We start from the raw sequence: 21,510 nt of genomic DNA, 5'->3' as shown, positions 1-21,510 counted from the left end.
ATCGGTTGGGGCCCTTGGGGGAACTGTTGGACCACAGCCAAATCCAGCCTCTCCTCCTGGCAGGCTGGAGAAGAAGGTTGCACAGCCACGGATACAGCTTCACTTGTGGAGCTAGATGGCAATGATGGTGGTGAGGCAGGTGAGCTATCGTTAGCCTCCGGCTCCGGCTGCCTCTGCACGTCAACATTGCTAACGTTAGCGCTCGATTTCGAGGACGATGTATGACAAAACAAATTGTCTAATTTTGTCAGTTTAGCTGTTACATCTCCTTGTTCTCTCTTGTCCTTTCTCTTTTGAGCGCTGCTCTTGTGCTTTGGTTTGCTGCACATTATAAATGCAAGCTATTACATTTTTTATAATGCTGCCAAACTTGCTGCTGCTAGCTACAGTACAGTATCAATCAATCAATGTTTATTTATATAGCCCAATATCACAAATGTTACATTTGTCTCAGTGGACTTCACAGTTTGTACAGAATATCAGTATGACAATATGACACCCTCTGTCCTTAGACCCTCACATCGTACAAGGAAAAACTTCCAGAGAAAACCTACAGTTTAAAGGGGAAAAATGGGAGAAACCTCAGGGAGAGCAACAGAGGAGGGATCCCTCTCCCAGGACGGACAGACGTGCAATAGATGCCGTGTGTAAATAGTACAGGTTGATTAAACGGTTCGCACGTCACGCAAGGTATCACATGTCATGAAAGGGAGCAAGGTCATTGGACAGACAAATGACAAATTAATGTAGGTTGCTTGGTTACTTTGAAGACTGTGAACCGGTCAATGCCATTGGGGCCTCAATGGGCCCCTGGCCGGCTCTGGGCCCCAGTGCGTTGCACCGGCTGCACCGTCGATAGTTACGCCACTGGGTCGCGAGCTGTTATGTGTCATGTGCGCATGGTGTTATTTTTTAATATATGAAGCGCGAGCTGTGTGCTCGAGTCTTCCTGCCTGTCGGCTGAACTCTGCTGCTCCGGGATGAGGGTCAGCTACATTATCTACGGTGCGTTCGTTAACTGTGCGGAGTCACTGCGGCACAGACTGAGCCGCTGGTGAACAGCTGTTAGAACGGGCCGTTCAGGTGTTCAGAGCAGAGCGGCAGAGCGTGATGTGAACTGAACATGTTTTTCTGTCGCAATATCATTTAAAGGGCCCATTGCATGCTTTTCCGGTTGATCGTTGAGCTAGCTAGCTAGCTAGCATACATTGCCACTATCTGCTAACGTTAGCTTTAGCCTTCGTTTTCTAATAGTTTTTTTCATAGGCTATAAACAGAGGTGGTATAAGTAAGTATAGATATTGTGCTAGAGTAAAAGTAGAAGTAGCCTACTCAGATATTGTACGTTAGTAAAAGTAGAAGTACTCAGATATTCTACTTGATTACAAGTAGAAGTAGCCTACTCAGATATTGTACTTGAGTAAAAGTAGAAGTACTCAGATCTTGTACTTGATTAAAAGTAGAAGTAGCCTACTCAGATATTGTACTTGAGTAAAAGTAGAAGTACTCAGATCGTGTAGTAAAAGTAGAAGTACTCAGATCTTGTACTTGAGTAAAAGTAGAAGTACCAGAGTGTAGAAATACTCTGTTACAGTAAAAGTCCTGCATTCAAAATGTTCCCTCAAGTAAAAGTAGAACAGTAGCCTATTAGCCATCATCAAAATATAGTGAAAGTAGCGACAGTAAAAGTAGTCATTCTGCAGATTGGTCCATTTCAGAATATGATATGTTTTATAATGATTGATCATGAAAGTGTTCTCAAAGCTGGTGAAGGTGCAGTTAGTTTGAATGACTTTGTATACTGCAGGGTAGCTTGTGAATTTACTCCAGGTGGAAATAAAGTCTGATTTATCACTTTACTCACATTATTCATCCACATTTTGTAAAGTAACTAAAGGTATTAAATACATGTAGTGGAGTCAAAGTACACCCTTTACCTCTGAATTGTAGAGGAGTAGAAGTACACAGTAGCAAAACATTGAAATACTTAATAAAGTACAAGTATCTCAAAATGTTACCCAAGTATAGTACTTGTTGAGTTTATGAACTTAGTTACTTTACACCAGTGGCTATACAGATAGAAAGACTAAGTCTTGCACAGAGGCATGAAAATACATTTTCAAAATGCTCAACAGTGCTGCCAAAATTATAAACTGACTGCTACACAATTAAAATAAATGCTTTTATATATTTCTATTAGATGTGACTCTTTGGCGTTTCTGTTATTATTACCTGCTGCTTTAGTTGTTCTGACTGCTAAAATCCTCTGTTATCCCTAAACCGATATTCCATGGGGTCGGGGGGCTCGGATCCTTGTCACCTTTTTCATACCTGATGAGTTTGCATCCCTGACTACAGTTGCTTTAGCGTGTAGAAGCTAGTAAGCCTACTATTTGATTTGTTTTAGATAGGCACTACATGTTTCATATGCAGACCTTATTTTCCTGTTCCATGTTCAAATAAACCATTTTCAGTGGTAATTTTTTTTTGGTCATGGAAAATTAGGTAAAGGTCATTGAGAAGTCATGGCAAGGTCATTGAAAATCATTGGTGAAAAAGTGTATGAACCCTAAACACGGATGAGCAGTGGTTATAATCAGCTCCTTCCGGATATCTGAACACCTTAGCTTGTCCCTAAGGCTGCGCTCACTGACCCCATGAGTGAAGCTCAGTAATCTCCTTCTTTCGGTCACTACCCAAAGGTCATGACCATAGGTGAGGGTTGGACCGTAAATCAACTGGTAAATGGTCAGATTCACCTTAAAGGTCCCGTGTCATGGCCATTTCTACTGATCATAATTACATTGTTGAGGTCTACTAGAATATATTTATATTGTGCCATTTTCCAAACTCACATTGGTTTCTCATACAGCTTCTCTGTAGTATGTGTATTCACTCTCTGTCCTAAATGGCTTGTTGGAGCTCCTGCCCCCCCCTCCCTGCGAGTCCACTGTGCTCTGATTGGTCAGCTCGCCCACTCTGTGCTGATGAGTCCACCACCGTTACAGCGGAACATCAGTGATTATGTGTTACAATGGCGTTTGTTATCAACCAGAAGATGACACCAGTAATGACAAACAGATGAGAATGCTGCGGGGGGTCTGGGTGCCGTGTTGGCGGGACATTGCGGGGCTCGCTGCTGTGAAGAGCGGACAGTGTGAGCTGGGTTAATTTCCTGCTTGCTGCGTGGGGTCTGCGAGACAGCGAGACATCGCGAATGGACGCGGGAAGGGGGGTCTGCGAGGCTCCACTAGCACCCGCACCCCCAAACACGGTGCACCTACAGTGTAAGCGCGCCACAATTTTGCCGCTGCGAGGCTCCACTAGCACCCCCCAGCGCGTCACAGTTTCGCCGCTGAGAGAGTGTGTGTGTGTGTGTGTGAGGAGCTCCACGGATTGGGTATGGTCACGTCATTGTACCCAGGAAGAAAACAATGGAAAAAGAGAAATCTCCATCGAGGCGTTCTGGGGCAGCATAGACAGGTATTTTCTGTGTTAGAGTTGTACTCGCTACAGGGTGTACTTTGAGGCTTTGTGACTCTGCAGACCGTTTACATGCATACAAAAAGCTACATAACACACAAGGGGACGGGTAATAACCAGAAAAGCATGACATGGGACCTTTAAGGCTTTAGTTACTTCTTCACCATTACTGCCATGAACAACACCCGCATAACTATGTAAACTGCAAAGGTCATAGCCGCCAATCTTGGGTTTGATTTACAGAATCACCAGAAGAATAAAAGTTATCAGATTATTGTTGGCACTGAACAAAGTTGTGCCTCTTTGATGCCAAATGAAACAACACATCAAGTAAAAAAAGCCAATTACAGTCAAAGCCATAAAATAAATACAAGCGGAAAAGGAAGCAGTTGTATTTGTTTCTTGGTACTAATTAATATGGTAGCAAGTGTTAGTAATGTTCATTACAAGTCTGGCTAAAAGGATTGACCCTGTTAATGGCATGATTTCACTCCACTGTACTGTAAGATGCCCAACAAAAAAGCTTTTACTGTGAGTTGTAAATATTGTCCCAAACACTGACAGTATAGCAGCAGTGTAAATCTGCTGTCAGTCACACACTCACACACCCTTATGCAAACATGTAGATAAGTGTATTGCATTATTTGTAGTGGGTGGCATGGTAACCCTGTTCTGTTAGATTGGTGCTCCGACCTGTTGATTTTAAATGGAAACTTATTTGCAGTTATTTTCTATTTTTCGTAACCATTTAAAAAATTCAATTCAATCGAAAGTGCCTAGATTCTTCTGATGGGCTTGTGAAATTAAATGAAGTTTTCTGGACATAAAATGATTTACTTTCTATCCCTCATTAAGGTTAGAAACATCGTAGACACAAATATAATTGTTATCAAGGCAACCATAAAGGAGAACAACAATCTTATCCAAAGAAATTAAGATTGGAATAGTTGTTCCATACGTCTGGCCAATCACACCCTGGTTCGATCAGTCAGTCATTATCAGGCAGGATCAGCTATGGGGCCTGAGAGTCTTTTCATGACTTGTCAGAAATATGTTTGTGTTTGGGGGAAAAAGAAAAGAAAGGCCGAACAGGAAGTAGCAGGACGCAGTCTCGCCTGTCACTTCACATGATGGATGAATCCGTTTCACATCAATCTGATGCTGAGCAGCAATAATTGGATTATTAACGCAGGGCAGAGGCATATGGGGTTTCACCATCTTTCCCCCAGGTGGGCTCCGGACCCCTGCTCTCCGGCCGCGGTCTCTGACCCTCAGTCAATAACCCTCTGAGCGGCTGCTTATCACCAGCTAACCAGTTAACAACTCTAACAGTAGGGGCACTTTTCTGTCTGGAGTTGTGTGGATGTTGAGAGCAAAGTGAAATGTGTTCGGTGTGCTCGGCTTATAATGCTATGACCTCAGTTTGGGAAGATATACAAATATGTGAAGGGCCTGTAGACATCACTAACAACTTGCCTGAAAACGCCATCCGACCTCTACAGCTAATTCAGAATGCTGCAGCACGACTGGTCTTCAACCTCCCCAAGTTCTCCCACACTACACCACTCCTTCGCTCCCTCCACTGGCTGCCATTGGTTGCCAGAATCAGCTTCAAGACACTGGTACCGGCCTACCAAGCTGTGAAGGGATCAGCCCCTTCCTATATCCAGGCCATAGTTAAACAATACACTCCACACGGGAACTTCGTTCAGCATCAGCCAATCGGCTTGCTACTCCTTCACTGCGAGTGGGACCCAGGTACCCCTCGAAAACACGCCTGTTTGCTATCATGGCTCCTAAATGGTGGAATGAGCTCCCCATTGACATCAGGACAGCAGAAACTCTGTATATCTTCCGTCGCAAACTGAAATCAATCTGTTTCGACTGTCCTGGCAATTAAATGATTGTAAAAACAAAAAGAAAGCAGTTTAAAGAGTTAGCTTAGGCCTTGTAATAAATTCACCAGAACGTACAATGGTATGACTTGCTTGAAGTGAAAATATCTGCACTTTCCTTGTTGATCGGAGTTTGAATCTCTATGGTTTGTGCACTTATTGTAAGTTGCATGGATTACATTACATTACATTACATTGCATTTAGCTGACGCTTTTATCCAAAGCGACTTACAATAAGTACATTCGACCAGGAAGACACAACCTTGAAGAAAATAGAATCATATAAGTACATCAGGTTTCATAGAGCCAAACATTTCAAGTGCTACTCAACTGGCTTTAGGAAAGCCAGTCCTTTATTAGTATAAAAGTGCTTCGTTAATAGTTCTAACGCTCGAAGTGGAGTCGAAAGAGATGAGTTTTCAGTTTGCGCCGGAAGATGTGCAAGCTATCTGCCGTCCTGATGTCAATGGGGAGCTCATTCCACCATCTTGGAGCCAGGATAGCAAACCCACGTGTTTTCGCCGATGGGAACTTGGGTCCCCCTGGCAGCGAGGGCGCAACGAGTCGTTTGGCCGATGCAGAGCGTAGTGCACGCGCTGGGGTGTACGGTTTAACCATGTCCTGGATGTAGGAAGGGCCAGATCCATTCGCAGCATGGTAAGCAAGTACCAGTGTCTTGATAAATATAAATGTATGGATAAAAGCGTTAACCAAATGAGTAAGCTACTAGTTCAGATATGTTGTATTGATTATTTTTATTGTAATCCTGATCAGAAAACAAGAACATAAATAATTGAAATAAGAATGTTGGACATTGAGTTTTGCAAATGAACAGCTCGTCGTGGTGTGGTTCAGCAGTTGTAATTAAAAACTGATAATTCAAGTATTTTTCCATCTGCTTCCAGTGTCTATTGTTTATGCTAATCTAAGCTAGATCTAAGTTTATTATAGACACAAGAGTGGTATCAAACTTCTAGGCCGGTAAGCCTAGAACAGTTACATTCCTTACAACATGAGGTAACAAAAAAAATAGGAAGCTATGACTATAAACGTTACATTTGTCTGAATCTTTAAATACAAAAGGCATCACATCCTTCAGCAAAGAGAACACGTCGTTTTGTCTCGTCTTATAAACCGGTAGTTTTACCTTTTAACATGTTCTCATATCCTTCAGAAGATAATCTGCTATTATCACAATTATTTGTAAGAAGGATTGTATGTTGTCCATCTTAATATATCCAGACTCATCCCTTATTTCACTATACGATCATGGCACTTAATATGGCTAGAACAATCAACTGTAGCCTGAAATACGAGGTGGTACAGTACGTGACATTTTCTTTATCTGCGGGCTAAATGCAGTGTCGCTCCGCTGCTGATTTGCACCTGCATCTTCATCTGGAGGAAGTTTAAGTGACTCTATTTATAGCAGGAGATCGTTTTCTAACTCCGTGGCAACACCAGGATCGAGGTGACTGTTGAAATACGTGTGTGTGTTGCTTTAAATGCAGCGTTACAGCTTCACATGCTGCTGGGGACACCGGGATGTAGAAAGCCTTCCTCTGAACAAAGTCTTGGCAGAGGACGGATTCATTTAGTCATGAAGTATTTTCAGTTTTATTTTATCCAGTAAAAGATTTAATAGAGGAGGATTTTTAACATTGGATTAATATGTAAATTTCTACGAGGGCTCTCTTGGGTTATTGCTTATATGATGCTTTTATGAGTTTGATTTTGAAAATGAACAGAGCTATTGCAGATGAAATGTAATGTATTACCTGGACAAAGATTTGAGTGTGACCTCTAAAGAGCGACATCTAACAAATGGCATTCATCAATTCGGCCCACAATGCATCTGTTTATCTTCTTGCAAGTGTCACACAGTATCCTGTAGAGAAGAACCAAGAGCCATTTAGCATTGTAACACTCTGTGTGTCCGTTGTATACAATATAGATGTTTTGAGGGATAAAGTGGTGTGTTTTGAGGCAAATGTCACTGAAATCGTGCATTTCAACAAATCATTGTGTTGCAACATTACATGTTAGACGCTTTTATCCAAAGCGACGTACATACTGAATACTGTGGGCAATCCCCACAGGAGCAATTTGGGGTGAAGTGTCTCAGGGACACAACGACATGCTGACTGCAGTGGGGTTTGAACCTGTGGTCCCAACACCCAGGCTCTATCCACTGCGCCACACGCCTCCCCCGCATACACCAAAGCTCCTTACTACCTTCATGCTGCTGTCCACAAACACATTCTCTGTGATTATCACTTAAACTACGCAGGGTACAGGCCTCCCACACAATCTTATTTACTCTGGTTAAAAAGTCAAACACAAGTGCTGTCCACTGAAGAAAGTGCATACCCATCTTTTTGCATACTGCATAAATACTCTGGAAATTCCGCAGGATTGTTTTTTATTAGGCTAAAGTTCCCAGGAGCTGCTCAGCCAATAAAAAGGCAACAAGATAAAAGAGCAGGGAGGATTAGGAAGGGATGAAAGCTGTAAAATGTTCCATATTATCTTGTGAAAAGCTATATTCTCTGCTTTCTCTTATTACATGTACCTTTAATTACTCCGATGGACAGAGCCAGAGTGGGATTCATTTCAGCCAACACACTTGTACTAATTCAGATGCGTTCTTCACTGTTTTGACATACATTTATTTCCTGCGTGCCAACTTGTAAATTAAGTACATTGTAATTCAAAGACAACCTGACTCCCCCCCCCTCCTCCTGCCCTCTGAGTTGCGTGTCTAAGAATCGCACCACAAGTCGCAGAGACTCATAAAAGGAGAGGCGAAGAGACATTGAAATATCTGAACCTTGCAAAGATAAACAAACGGAGGTATTCATTGCACAGTTAACAGGCTGTCCAAAGAATTCTGTCCTCTCAGGGCTCAATTTGCACAATCAAAAGCACACACACAGTCCTCCCATGGAGAAAAGCCACTGCATCTGCACACCACCACGTCTATTCACTCACAATAAATAAATAGTTGAATAAATGGGCTTTACTTTGCCCGGTTCATGGCTCAGTTTTCACTGTTTGGTTCTACTAAGAACCATCTGTGTCTCTCCTTTCACTCTGCGCTGTGCAGATGCTCCTTTTGTGGTGAGCCCCAATTCTTAATAAGCAGTTAAAATATTTACCGAGGTGTTTTTTTTCCCCCCAACAACCACATTTGCCTCTCCGGTTTCTTTTTTTGTATTATCATTATTATTATTTACACCTTTTCACCGGCAAAAATGGAGATGTCCACTAAATGTGATTGATTGGGCTTAAAAATGGCCATTATTACCATTAAGCTCCACATGTCAGCTGCTGCTTTTGTGCCGGCTGTATTTCTAAGCTAACCAGTGATCCATGAGCGCAGACAGGAGGGGGAAGAATGTAATGCCCTGAAAGAAATGCCCATTTCTCTATGGATCCTTCACTTGATTAAAAATACAGCTGCAGACACTGGCCTACAAGAGGCAGAAAGAGTCAAAGAGAAGAGGAATGAGAAGAAAGGAGAAAGTGAGACGGAGAGCCGAAAGGGGAAAACCCTGATGTTATAAGAAAGGGAACTCTTGCTGAATTGGAGAAATAACTTTTAACCGACAGAAAAGAAGAGCAGTGGCATATCGGGGGGGTAATGTTTAAGAGTATGCAAGTGTACTGTAGTTAGGCAAAGAGTTTCCAGAACACATGGGAATCAAAAGTTGTGGAATGTGAGGGGGGTGGGGGGGGTGAATCTGTTTACTGTTGTTAGCCTACTCTGCATGCACTTAGTTACTCTCTGTGAGGAAAAACAACCATTGGAACAACATTGAAAGTCTTTTATGAACTTTATTTATTTATTTATACTCCAACTGACAGCAATGTTGTGGATGATGGTGTCGTGTTATAATAGTATGATACAAAACACAACAACATACAATACATTTAAACTACAAGGATTATGACAGAAACAGTTGGATTGGTCACATTTCACATCTTCAGGTTAGGATACAAATAAACAAACACAAACCGTAACAAATATTTTATTGGGGGATATCAGAAAAGGTAATTGTATTTGCAAGAATAGGCAAATAAAGACCCCACTGTCACGGTCTGTCTGTGTTGTGTTTTGTCTGTCTCTGGTTTCCTGTTTTACTTTGAAAAGTGTTCACCCCTGTCTTGACTGTTGATTCCTGTCTCTGTGTTTGCCCTCCTGTGTCTGATTTCCTGATTGTGTTCACCTGGTGCCCCTGTGTTTTCTCCTCCCTCATCACCTGTGTCTTGTTTGTGTGATTAGTCTTGTGTGTATTTAAGTTCTGGGCTGCATTCCAATAGTCCATTTAGCTTAGGAACCTTCCTAACGGAGTGAAATGACCCGGAAGTCCCTCACTGGCAGCCATGATAAGTGCCGTTCCAATTCTCCAAATGAAAGGAAAGGAGGTTTCAAACTTCCTTTATAACCTCCTTTAGCTTAGGAACCACTGGACCTCCCTAACCGAAAGGAGAGGAGAAAATGCTGCCCCACAATGCATTGCAGCCGCAGCATTTGACGTCACACAACAGTCGGGCCGTTCACGGAAACAAACGATTATGACGGAGAAATGATATCATGAAAGTTACGGTGCTTATTAAGCTTTTTAAAACGTAGGTGGTAAGTTGCCAGAGTGCTTTGTTTTGAACGTTCATCAGTATTATAATCAAAAAGAGAAATATGAACGTTAGTTTTTACTGAAATGATCAAATAAAGTCAACATTTCACTGAGCTGTGTGGGGTTTGTTCAACTTTTAAAAGATGTTTGAATGGTGATATACACAGTGATAGATGTTAAGGACTAACGTTTATAATAAATACATCTGTATTGAGTTTAAGATCTTTTCATCAATCATACGTATTGGGATCATTTGTATAAATGTGGACCGGAGGGAGAGGGTGACGAGCATAAGTTTCACTTTCATTTTTTATTTCAATTCCAACTTTGGTCATGAAGAATATGTTTCTCTGTTGTCCACGTTCATAAAGCATAAAGCAACAGCATCAGAGCACGGTGCAGAGTCTCTAGATGAGTTTACAGTAGTCCCTCGTTCTTATTAAACATCCATGTTGTAGTCCGCTGTATAGAAAACTGTAGTTTCCATAGTTTCCCCACAGCAGCAGACGCACAAAATGACGTCGGATAGTGAAAGTGCATTCGGATTCTCTAAAGTACCGCGGTCTCTTCTCCTAAGTCCTTTTGAATTCTCCTATCCACTATCCCTTAACCCCGTGACATTTCACTCAGAGGTCAAGGAATAGGAGATCGGGTTAGAACTTAGGAGCTGATTTTTAAACTATCCGAACGCAACCTGGTTTTTCTGTCTGTCATTGTTGGATCCTTGTTTGTCTGACTGTGTTCACGGGGTAGTGTTCTGTTTGTTCCTATTTAAAACCTTGAAATAAAGGCATTTTCTGTTTATTCTGCATTTGGGTCCGGCCTGCTTCACTCACCCTGACACCCACATTGTTTTAATGTACTATTATAACTATTTATATATCTATTAAGAACATCCTTTAATTTGTATCTTGATTTTTTTTCGAGCTGTGTATTTCAGTGTCTTTGTATTTCACGGTGTGTTTCTTTAAACCTTTTGTGTAATTATATTAATTGATTAGATCAACACTTGTAAAATAAAAATTAGAAACAAATATATATAAAAAAAAAAATGCATTTACAAAAACATATTTGACAGAAGAATCCGTCCATGTTGTAACGTTGTGTGATTCATTTATGAATACAGGTTAGTAGATGCCGTGATTGGGCACAGCTGGCATCATAATTGTGTGTTTAGATGATATGAGTAAGGCATGACCTCATAGGGGGATATAAACAGCATAACCTCACAGTTGTGTGATTCAGTGAGTCATCGCAGTCACACAGTAGTGTTTGGATTCCACTTTAAATTAAAAGAATTTAAAGGCGTTCACACGTACACTCAGTGGACTAATACGGGCATCTTTAAGCCGCTCTAACGATGAGGCTTTTCTGCAGAAATATGTTTTGGGGCATTGTTAAAAGCAGGAAATGGCAATTTCGCCATACACTTCCTGTGCAGAAGTTTCCACAACAGCTTTACTACCCTAACAGAAAGGGAGGAGAAAAGAATGTGCTTCCAAATGTTTCCTCAATTCATTTTCATACTATTTGTGGCATTTTCAAAGTTTGTTTTGAATGTGTATGTTCGGGGGTAAATACTTGAAATAAGTCAGTACTAGTGCTGCACAAATATTATTGAAATTGCAACATGGACTCGTGCAATATTCAAATTGCAGGAAGCAAATTATTTGTTAAAGGCTTAATATGTATGACATTAACTTTGTAATTAAAGTATTGTTTAACTGACAGTATACAGAACTAACAAGACATATGTTTGGTATAGATCCTCAGATCGCACCAGAATTTTTCAATTATATTTTTCAACAATGAGGAGATTTTTGATTCCAGTAATTCCCTCCAAATGTGACCAATCAACATAATTGCAATTATAATTGTTTCCAGATTGTGCAGCCGTATGCAGTACAGTACATATATTAGCATTGCAGCAGGTGTTTTATTTGGAGTCTTGCAATCAGAGCACTGATTGAATCCTGCTGTCTGTGGAGCAGACAGTGTCACCTTTATCTATTGAAACACAAAGGTGATTCCTTGGTGCTGCTGACGTGATCCAGAGACCCAGCAGAGACCCCAGCAGAGACCCCACCAGAGACCCCACAGATACCCACCAGAGACCCCACCAGAGACCCCACCAGAGACCCCACCAGAGACCCCACCAGAGACCCACCAGAGACCCCACCAGAGACCCACCAGAGACCCACCAGAGACCCCACAGAGACCCACCAGAGACCCCACCAGAGACCCACCAGAGACCCACCAGAGACCCCACAGAGACCCACCAGAGACTCCACCAGAGACCCCACAGAGACCCACCAGAGACCACACAGAGACCCCACCAGAGACCCCACAGAGACCCCACAGAGACCCACCAGAGACCCCACCAGAGACCCCACCAGAGACCCCACCAGAGACCCACCAGAGACCCACCAGAGACCCCACAGATCCCCACCAGAGACCCCACCAGAGACCCCACAGAGACCCCACCAGAGACCACACAGAGACCCCACAGAGACCCCACAGAGACCCCACCAGAGACCCCACAGAGACCCCCCAGAGACCCACCAGAGACCCCACAGAGACCCACCAGAGACCCCACAGAGACCCACCAGAGACCCACCAGAGACCCACCAGAGACCCCACAGAGACCCCACAGAGACCCACCAGAGACCCCACAGAGACCCCACAGAGACCCCACAGAGACCCCACAGAGACCCCACAGAGACCCACCAGAGACCCCACAGAGACCCACCAGAGACCCCACAGAGACCCACCAGAGACCCCACAGAGACCCCACAGAGACCCACCAGAGACCCCACAGAGACCCACCAGAGACCCCACAGAGACCCACCAGAGACCCCACAGAGACCCACCAGAGACCCACCATAGACCCCACAGAGACCCCACAGAGACCCACCAGAGACCCCACAGAGACCCACCAGAGACCCACCAGAGACCCACCAGAGACCCCACCAGAGACCCACCAGAGACCCCACCAGAGACCCACCAGAGACCCACCAGAGACCCCCACAGAGACCCACCAGAGACCCCACAGATACCCACCAGAGACCCCCACAGAGACCCACCAGAGACCCACCAGAGACCCACCAGAGACCCAACCAGAGACCCACCAGAGACCCCACCAGAGACCCACCAGAGACCCCACAGAGACCCACCAGAGACCCCACAGAGACCCACCAGAGACCCACCAGAGACCCCACAGAGACCCACCAGAGACCCACCAGAGACCCCACAGAGACCCACCAGAGACCCCACAGAGACCCACCAGAGACCCCACAGATACCCACCAGAGACCCCACCAGAGACCCACAGATCCCCACCAGAGACCCCACAGAGACCCCACAGAGACCCCACAGAGACCCCACAGAGACCCACCAGAGACCCACAGAGACCCACCAGAGACCCACCAGAGACCCACCAGAGACCCCACAGAGACCCACCAGATGACCCACCAGAGACCCACCAGAGACCCACCAGAGACCCACCAGAGACCCCACAGAGACCCACCAGAGACCCACCAGAGACCCACCAGAGACCCCACAGAGACCCCACAGAGATCCACCAGAGACCCCAGAGACCCACAGAAACCCACCACATACCCACAGAGACCCACCACATACCCACAGAGACCCACCAGAGACCCCACAGAGACCCACCAGAGACCCCACAGATACCCACCAGAGACCCCACCAGAGACCCACCAGAGACCCACCAGAGACCCACAGAGACCCACCAGAGACCCACCAGAGACCCACCAGAGACCCACCAGAGACCCACCAGAGACCCCACAGATACTGTTGGAGATTTGGAGGGATAACTGGTCCGCTTTTCAAATCTCCGCGCGTTCCTATGAAGCTGGTTATAATACAGGAAGGAATCCATATCTACAAAGTAACCGTTAACAATAATCTACTTTAATGGCAATATGACAATGCAATACAATCATTACAATACAACATGATATATTACAGTTATATTGCAATGCTTAAGGAGTAATGCCGGCTTACTCCTGCTCTGGTCCGCATACTGCAGAGCTACTTTCACCCGAGCGCAGCATGTGAAGAAGAGGCCGAACGCCAGGGAATCCACCGGATATATACCAGAGTAAGAAGGAGGGGTTTGGTGTTAGGTCAGCTGGTCATCTTTTCAAGTCATCTCATTGGGAGACGCAACGCAGCAGGAAACGCAGCAGGAAACGCAGCAGGAAACCAAACAGGCTCACTTTCCAACAAAAGGTCTCAAGGCCTGCATACCTACACCTCCCCCACAGAGCCATAAAACCCTGTTTACTCCAACCAGCCCAGAATGTTTATAGCCATTTGTAGTCCTTACATTTATGAAAGGATAAAACAGAGAAATCAATATAAAACACAAACACAGGTATTGCTTGAACAGTATTCACTTAACTGCTACTATTGATAAGCACCAGAGAAACCCAAGGGACCTCTCTTAACCTCACAAACACTGCAGCTAGATCTAAGTTGAATGCAAATCAGGACATGCTCTCCCCTTCCCCCATCTTCCTTTGTCCTCAAAAACACATGTCAACAGGCCCCAAATGCAGCTCATAGTTTTACCCAAATTATTCTCATTTTAAGCTTATCCATAGTTTGCTAACATGAATAAATACAAATATAACTCTACAAATCCCCCTTTTTATCTCCTTCTCCAGAGATAAACTTAGACAAGGCATTTTGAAATATACCCACGGTCATTCTTTTCTACTGTGTCCGTAAATCCATCCGAAGCTGGTATTTAGAGTACTTGAAACCTTCATGGAGACAGAACACCACTTTCCATGGCAGTGAAGGAACCATGAGGGGGTAGCTGAGTGCTAGAATCATCAGCCCCCCCCCCCCGAGGAATAGCCCACAAGGACAGCTAATAGGGAGGGGGAGATGCAGCTTTCCCTTCACGGGTAGAACTGATCAGAGCAAAGTAGACTCCTCTGCTGCGCCGTCCTGGCTTGCCGTGTCTTTGTCTCCCCAAATCCGCTGACAGCAGCTTCTGGGCTGCCTGCTAGAGAGATGTCTTCCTCCTCCTCGTCCTCCGGCCCGCTGATGGCGGCTTCCGGGTCGATGCTGTAGAGATGTCTCCAGGGTCCTCCTTCTCCGGCCCGCTGATGATGCCTCCCGGGTCGTCTGCTGTAAGGATGTCTCCAGGGTCCTGCTCCTCCAGTCTGCTGCTTCCGAGTAGTCCACGTCTGCCAGGGCCACGTCCGTCCTGATGTCGTCCCCTGGTCCTAGTAGGTGGTTTCCCCGCCGCACACTGGCTCCCGTGGTACGAGCTGTCCCCCTTTTCTCCCAGGCAGACGGCATAAGAGGTCCGCTGGGTCACTCGGTCGGGGTCGGAGAGCCTGGGGTTGAGCCACTTTGTCCTCGTGCTTCTCGGGTCCCCCTTTTGGCGCCGGTGACCTGTGTGGAGAAATCTGATACAACTCCCTCAAGCCTACGCTCAGCTGTTTTGACCCACTTGGAGCCTGTTGGTGAGGTGTCTTGAAACAACAGCCGTCTGTGAACAGGTTTTCTAAATTAATTGTAGCCCTCCTATCTGCCAGTACAGCTTCAGAATCTTAATACTTGGATTGTGCCAACTAAATAAGAACCTCAACATCTTTAGGTAAACTAAATAACATATTTCAATAGCTCTGAATTTCTGACAAGCATCTGTGTTTATTTTTAAATGAAATCCTATTTAAAATCCAAATATAATATGAACTGCTAATGTTTCTGGTAAAGAAACACACTAATGTTATGGATTCAAAAACAACCAAAATCACGATGCTAACAAAGTGAATGATTTCCTGGTGATACTGCTTCTACCTGTCAGTGCTTAGATATTATCACGCTGAAAAAATGAATACAGAATTCCAACAAACTGTCATCAAATGTCCTTCTATTATAAATTTAGATGAAATGTATATCCCCATAATGACCTAAATAATAAAGTCTATGGCTTTTACTTCTTTACCAGGCTAGTTACATGATGTTGTCTAAATTAAATTCTGTCTCAATACACTACTATGTTTTAGCTTTAACTGTAATATGTTCTTTCTACATTTCAAACCTCAGTTACTCTAATGTCTGTTAAAATATTACAAAATTGTTTAACTATCACAGGTCAACTTCTTCGGTTTCACAGTAGCCCCTTGGCCACTGATTCTGTGTTACCTGTTATAATTCAAATCAATATTTAGAAACATCTCAACCTTCATCAAACAGTATCTTATCCCCAGATATGGAGCAGGTTAATTACATTCAATGCTCAATCCTTAAAAGAAAAATGTAAATTGTGAATTTTACAGCCATGTTGACATTTATACATTATACTCACTCCCCCTTTTTACACATGAAATCATGTGTAACAAAAGCCTGTAATGGGAGGGGAACAAAAACTGTCAGGTAATTGGTTAGGGACATAACGAACATTATTATCATTATTTCCACAGTGAACACTTCAGTGAAAAGAAGTGTTCCTCTCCGTCCTTCAGGCCTAAAAGAAACAGAATCTTCAGATTGTAGTTTTACATTTGCAAACCGCCAACTCATGTGAGAGGAAAATATCACATGTGCGGTTTCCCCTTTTTGTGGAATTTTTAGGAAACCTCTCGTTTCCCTTGGAGCTCCAAAATAATATGTTAGTCCAAAAACATGCTTGGTTAGTTATTGTTTTAGAATCATGCAGTTACACTGATCACATGCCGGCATTCATTCACACTCACACTGTCTGGTTGTCATGTCAAGTTTGGTCAGGTCCACCCCAGAGTCAGTCATCCACAGTGCCTTGTCAAGTTACACTGTCGGTCAGGGTCAAAGGTCAGTTGGTCTCCGTCTTTTTGGCCATGTGTCGTGCTCTGCAGAGACTTTGACATTTCAGCATAGGCCAGTATCCTTTGTCTACAAAAATATGTCACGATTTCAACTATAATTTTCAAGATGATTCTCACTTGTCATTGGGACTTCCGCCTCCCACTTTTCCTGAAACTTGGTACAAAACTCACTTCCTTCGAGTACCACTACTAATTAAAATGTCTAATGATCTATTTCAGAAACTTGTGTACAATAACTATTATCTTGAGTCAAAACATTACTAGGATCTGTGTCGCTCTGCATTTCATAGCTCATTATAATTCTGGTCTACTTAAAAAACGATGTTAAACTCTTTAGCAGTGTGTGGAACCTTGGGTGTCCGAACATGCAACAATTACTCCCTCCTTTATCAAGGATTTAAAACCGAAGTCTGGTAATAACTATGCCACAATGGTGAAATCAACACTTTAGATTGGAATTTAATATGTGGCTTGGCACTAGCCATTAATACAAACAAAGATTTGTCCTATAGAGTGGTTCCTAAAACTATCCTTTTAATGGTGATCAATATTGTAACCAATGAGACCGCTACTTTATTCACACGTGAATAAAAATGTCTTAAAGAATGAATTGTTAACATGATGAAAATATTGAAGAATATGGTTCTACTCTGTCAGTGTGTTTTAGGATGATTATCATTTTACTTTAATAGTTTCCTCTTTACTGCTATTTTTAATTTACCAAATGATTAATAAATCTTTCTGTCTTTACGTATTTATGAAGTTAATTCAAGTTATTTAAATGTGCGTTTCGTGAATAAGTGTGTTTATGTGTAACTCACTCATTCCCGTTCTCCTTTCCTCCTCCCCTGGTTTTCTCAAGCCGTGACCCCGGCCTCCTCACTTCTAATCGACCATGCCAACTCCTCTGATTCTGTCTTCTCTTCAGTCCATCAGCTGTTGAATCCATCCGCTGTAACTTTTGTAGGCAGCCATTGGCCCAGTCACATCTGCAGCCCCATCATGCCACTGTTGTTGCACTCCTCCTTTACAGTCTCTCTGCTGTTTTTATGGAGGGCGGATTCTGCTCTCATGTCTATTGTGCCAAATCTCGCGGCGCAGTTTGGAACTTCATGTCCTGTTTGAGGGACCGATGAGAGTATCTCTCTGTATGTCAGCATGCTGGTTTGGTTCTGGATGCCACAGGTGGAGATAGTTCTGGCTGCAGTCTTGATGTAGTCTTGTTGTTGTTGTTGGTTCAGCTCTGGTTCTCTGTCTGTACGATGGAGAAGGAGGAGTCTCCTGTTGGGTTAGGTCTCGTTGTCTGCTTGGAGGGTCGGGATCAAAGCCTTTCTAACTCAGAGGGGGAGTCCAGGTCTCGGTACACATTACCTATAAGAAGTCTAGCACACTGATGTTAAATAAATCCAACCCTTTCCACTCTGTCTCTTTCTAATCATACTATCTGTCTTAGTTGTTAAATGCCATCTAAACAACATAATTAATGTCTACTTATGATATTACAAAAACTAACTCCAAAAATTGTTTCATCCATTGTTACATATTTACCCAACACAACTCTGAAATACTTACATGTTTCCAGCATCACATATTCCACACACTATGAAAGAACATCTCCATATCTTCTCTCATTTTAAATCCCACTGTTACTTCGAACAATAGTAAACCTGCAGGGCACACCAATCGGATCACAGTAATGAAATTTGAATCAAGTGTAGGCCTATGTCTTCTTTCTGAACATTTATTTATATTGTCTACATTTGCAAACAGTTCGAGTGTAAAATGTGTTTTGCACAATGTATTTACACTCTACAGATTCTTGAGTTTACTCATCTCCTGGTGCTGTCGTTGTAAAAAATGTTCAATCCCTTATTGTTTTGTACCAGTTTACCAAAATCAGTTATAATTAATATACTGGGAACGTGCTTCCCGTCTTCAATACCGGCCAGCAATGTAATGATTAAACTCTAAGCTCGCCAATACCGGCCAGCAATGTAATGATTAAACTCTAAGCTCGCATAAGTTTCAAGGGTGTGATACCCCCTTTCAGCCACTAGATGGCAGCAGCAGAAATTTCAAGGGTGTGATACCCCCTTTCAGCCACTAGATGGCATCAGCAGAAGTTTCAAGGGTGTGATACCCCCTTTCAGCCACTAGATGGCAGCAGCAGAAGTTTCCAGACAAAGGGAAACGCTCTACCTTGGTTTAATATATAACAGACCTCTGGCTTTAAGCTTTTAGCATTGGTCTGTTATTTAAACCCCAGTTTTAAACGGCGACTCGATCTGATATATCGAGTTTTCAGGTTTTGCCGTGCAGGATTCAAACCTCGCATTCACACAAACTGCACCATTTCTACGCCACTCAGGAATAAACACCTGCAGATCCGCGCCAAACTGCTCTATTTACGTCACGCAGGACTTTCGTCTACCTGTCGATCCACGTTTACGTTTTGTATATAACTTTCCTAACATAGTAAAATATGCATTGTATATTCCATTTAAACTATAAAAACACTGTGAAACGCCTACAGACAATCCTAAAGTTTTAGCGTATCCAATTACAGACAGGCGACTTTCATCGTCTGCTTACCTTATTTGCAAAGTTGCAGAGTCCTGCTGATTGTCTGAGATGTTTGAAAGCGTCTGAATTCTTCCTCCGCTTCGTTATAGACGTCGGGTCACCATTTTGTTAGAGATTTGGAGGGATAACTGGTATCTCCGCGCGTTCCTATGAAGCTGGTTATAATACAGGAAGGAATCCATATCTACAAAGTAACCGTTAACAATAATCTACTTTAATGGCAATATGACAATGCAATACAATCATTACAATACAACATGATATATTACAGTTATATTGCAATGCTTAAGGAGTAATGCCGGCTTACTCCTGCTCTAGTCCGCATACTGCAGAGCTACTTTCACCCGAGCGCAGCATGTGAAGAAGAGGCCGAACGCCAGGGATCCTCCGGAGATATATCAGAGTAAGAAGGAGGGGTTTGGTGTTAGGTCAGCTGGTCATCTTTTCAAGTCATCTCATTGGGAGACGCAACGCAGCAGGAAACGCAGCAGGAAACGCAGCAGGAAACCAAACAGGCTCACTTTCCAACAAAAGGTCTCAAGGCCTGCATACCTACACCTCCCCCACAGAGCCATAAAACCCTGTTTACTCCAACCAGCCCAGAATGTTTATAGCCATTTGTAGTCCTTACATTTATGAAAGGATAAAACAGAGAAATCAATATAAAACACAAACACAGGTATTGCTTGAACAGTATTCACTTAACTGCTACTATTGATAAGCACCAGAGAAACCCAAGGGACCTCTCTTAACCTCACAAACACTGCAGCTAGATCTAAGTTGAATGCAAATCAGGACATGCTCTCCCCTTCCCCCATCTTCCTTTGTCCTCAAAAACACATGTCAACAGGCCCCAAATGCAGCTCATAGTTTTACCCAAATTATTCTCATTTTAAGCTTATCCATAGTTTGCTAACATGAATAAATACAAATATAACTCTACAATACCCACCAGAGACCCCACCAGAGACCCACCAGAGACTCCACAGAGACCCACCAGAGACCCACCAGAGACCCCACAGAGACCCACCAGAGACCGACCAGAGACCCCACAGTGACCCACCAGAGACCCCACAGAGACCCCACAGAGACCCCACAGAGACCCCACAGAGACCCACCAGAGACCCCACAGAGACCCACCAGAGACCCCACAGAGACCCACCAGAGACCCCAGACCACAGAGACCCCACAGAGACCCCACAGAGACCCACAGAGACCCCACAGAGACCCCACAGAGACCCACAGAGACCCACCAGAGACCCACCAGAGACCCACCAGAGACCCACCAGAGACCCACCAGAGACCCCACAGTGACCCACCAGAGACCCCACAGTGACCCACCAGAGACCCCACAGAGACCCACCAGAGACCCCACAGTGGCAGTTCGCTCTCTATAGATGTCATCAGTCATCTCTGCCCCGTGTGGGAGGTGACTGTCCGCCTCCATTCCTGTTGACTTTTTACGAGTGACAAACACAGCCTACATCTTAGGCATGTTATCTTGCAGCCTGTTCTGAGTCAGTGACATGTTGTCCTCCATTGTTCGCTGTGTGGATATAATCCTTTCTGTCTCGCGATATTTTCATAACTGCAGAGCGCTGTTGATACAGTGCACTGGGGAGGACAGAAAACAGGAGAACATGCGCGAGGTCTGGAAAACATGACCTCACACGCGCTGCAGAGAGGGAAGATTCCCAGAGGTCAAAGCACTGTTGTTCCTCAGAGGGGAAGTGCCCGAGGGTCCCCGAGGCCACGGAGTGACCTCACCAGGCGACATATCGAGCAGAGGGCAATCTGCTCAAGACGCCCACCAGCAGCTCAGTGTTAACCAGCAGCTGGAAATAGGCTGAGCAGCAGAGTTATATCCAGAGGAGTGTAAGGCCTGCAGGTTCTCAGCCCACTGCAGCAGAACGTCTCACTGATTAGATCCTCGCTTCTGGTTAAAGGTGTTCTGTGAAATCATCTAGGTTTGTGTTTTGGTTCTAATTAAAACCAGGAAACACCACGGCTATTAGTTGCCTATAAAAGTAGGCAGTTAGTAAACATTATGATGTATTCTGGCTTC

At 43.9% G+C, this 21,510-nt stretch overlaps 1 protein-coding gene across 1 annotated transcript; it reads left to right on the top strand.

The window, feature by feature from the left end:
- The first annotated feature begins 4,895 nt into the window (after positions 1 to 4,895).
- LOC117549180 (proline-rich extensin-like protein EPR1) lies at positions 4,896 to 20,781 on the top strand. Its single transcript, XM_034220837.1, has 3 exons — positions 4,896 to 5,241; positions 12,070 to 13,829; positions 20,401 to 20,781. The coding sequence occupies exons 1-3, from the start codon at positions 4,896 to 4,898 to the stop codon at positions 20,779 to 20,781; spliced, it is 2,487 nt and encodes an 828-aa protein (XP_034076728.1).
- Positions 20,782 to 21,510: the final 729 nt, after the last annotated feature.

This window comes from Gymnodraco acuticeps, unplaced genomic scaffold (genome assembly GCF_902827175.1).
Source record: "Gymnodraco acuticeps unplaced genomic scaffold, fGymAcu1.1, whole genome shotgun sequence".
Classification (NCBI taxonomy): domain Eukaryota; kingdom Metazoa; phylum Chordata; class Actinopteri; order Perciformes; family Bathydraconidae; genus Gymnodraco; species Gymnodraco acuticeps.
This window is presented reverse-complemented; position numbering and strand designations above follow the sequence as displayed.

What these genes read in the sequence shown, in the direction of transcription:
- LOC117549180 (XM_034220837.1), top strand. Translation starts at nt 4,896, where the DNA reads ATGACCTCAGTTTGGGAAGATATACAAATATGTGAAGGGCCTGTAGAC. An exon ending in TCACTGCGAGTGGGACCCAG is followed by an intron (nt 5,242 to 12,069) that starts GTACCCCTCGAA and finishes GACGTGATCCAG; the next exon opens with AGACCCAGCAGAGACCCCAG. An exon ending in CCAGAGACCCCACAGATACT is followed by an intron (nt 13,830 to 20,400) that starts GTTGGAGATTTG and finishes AATACCCACCAG; the next exon opens with AGACCCCACCAGAGACCCAC.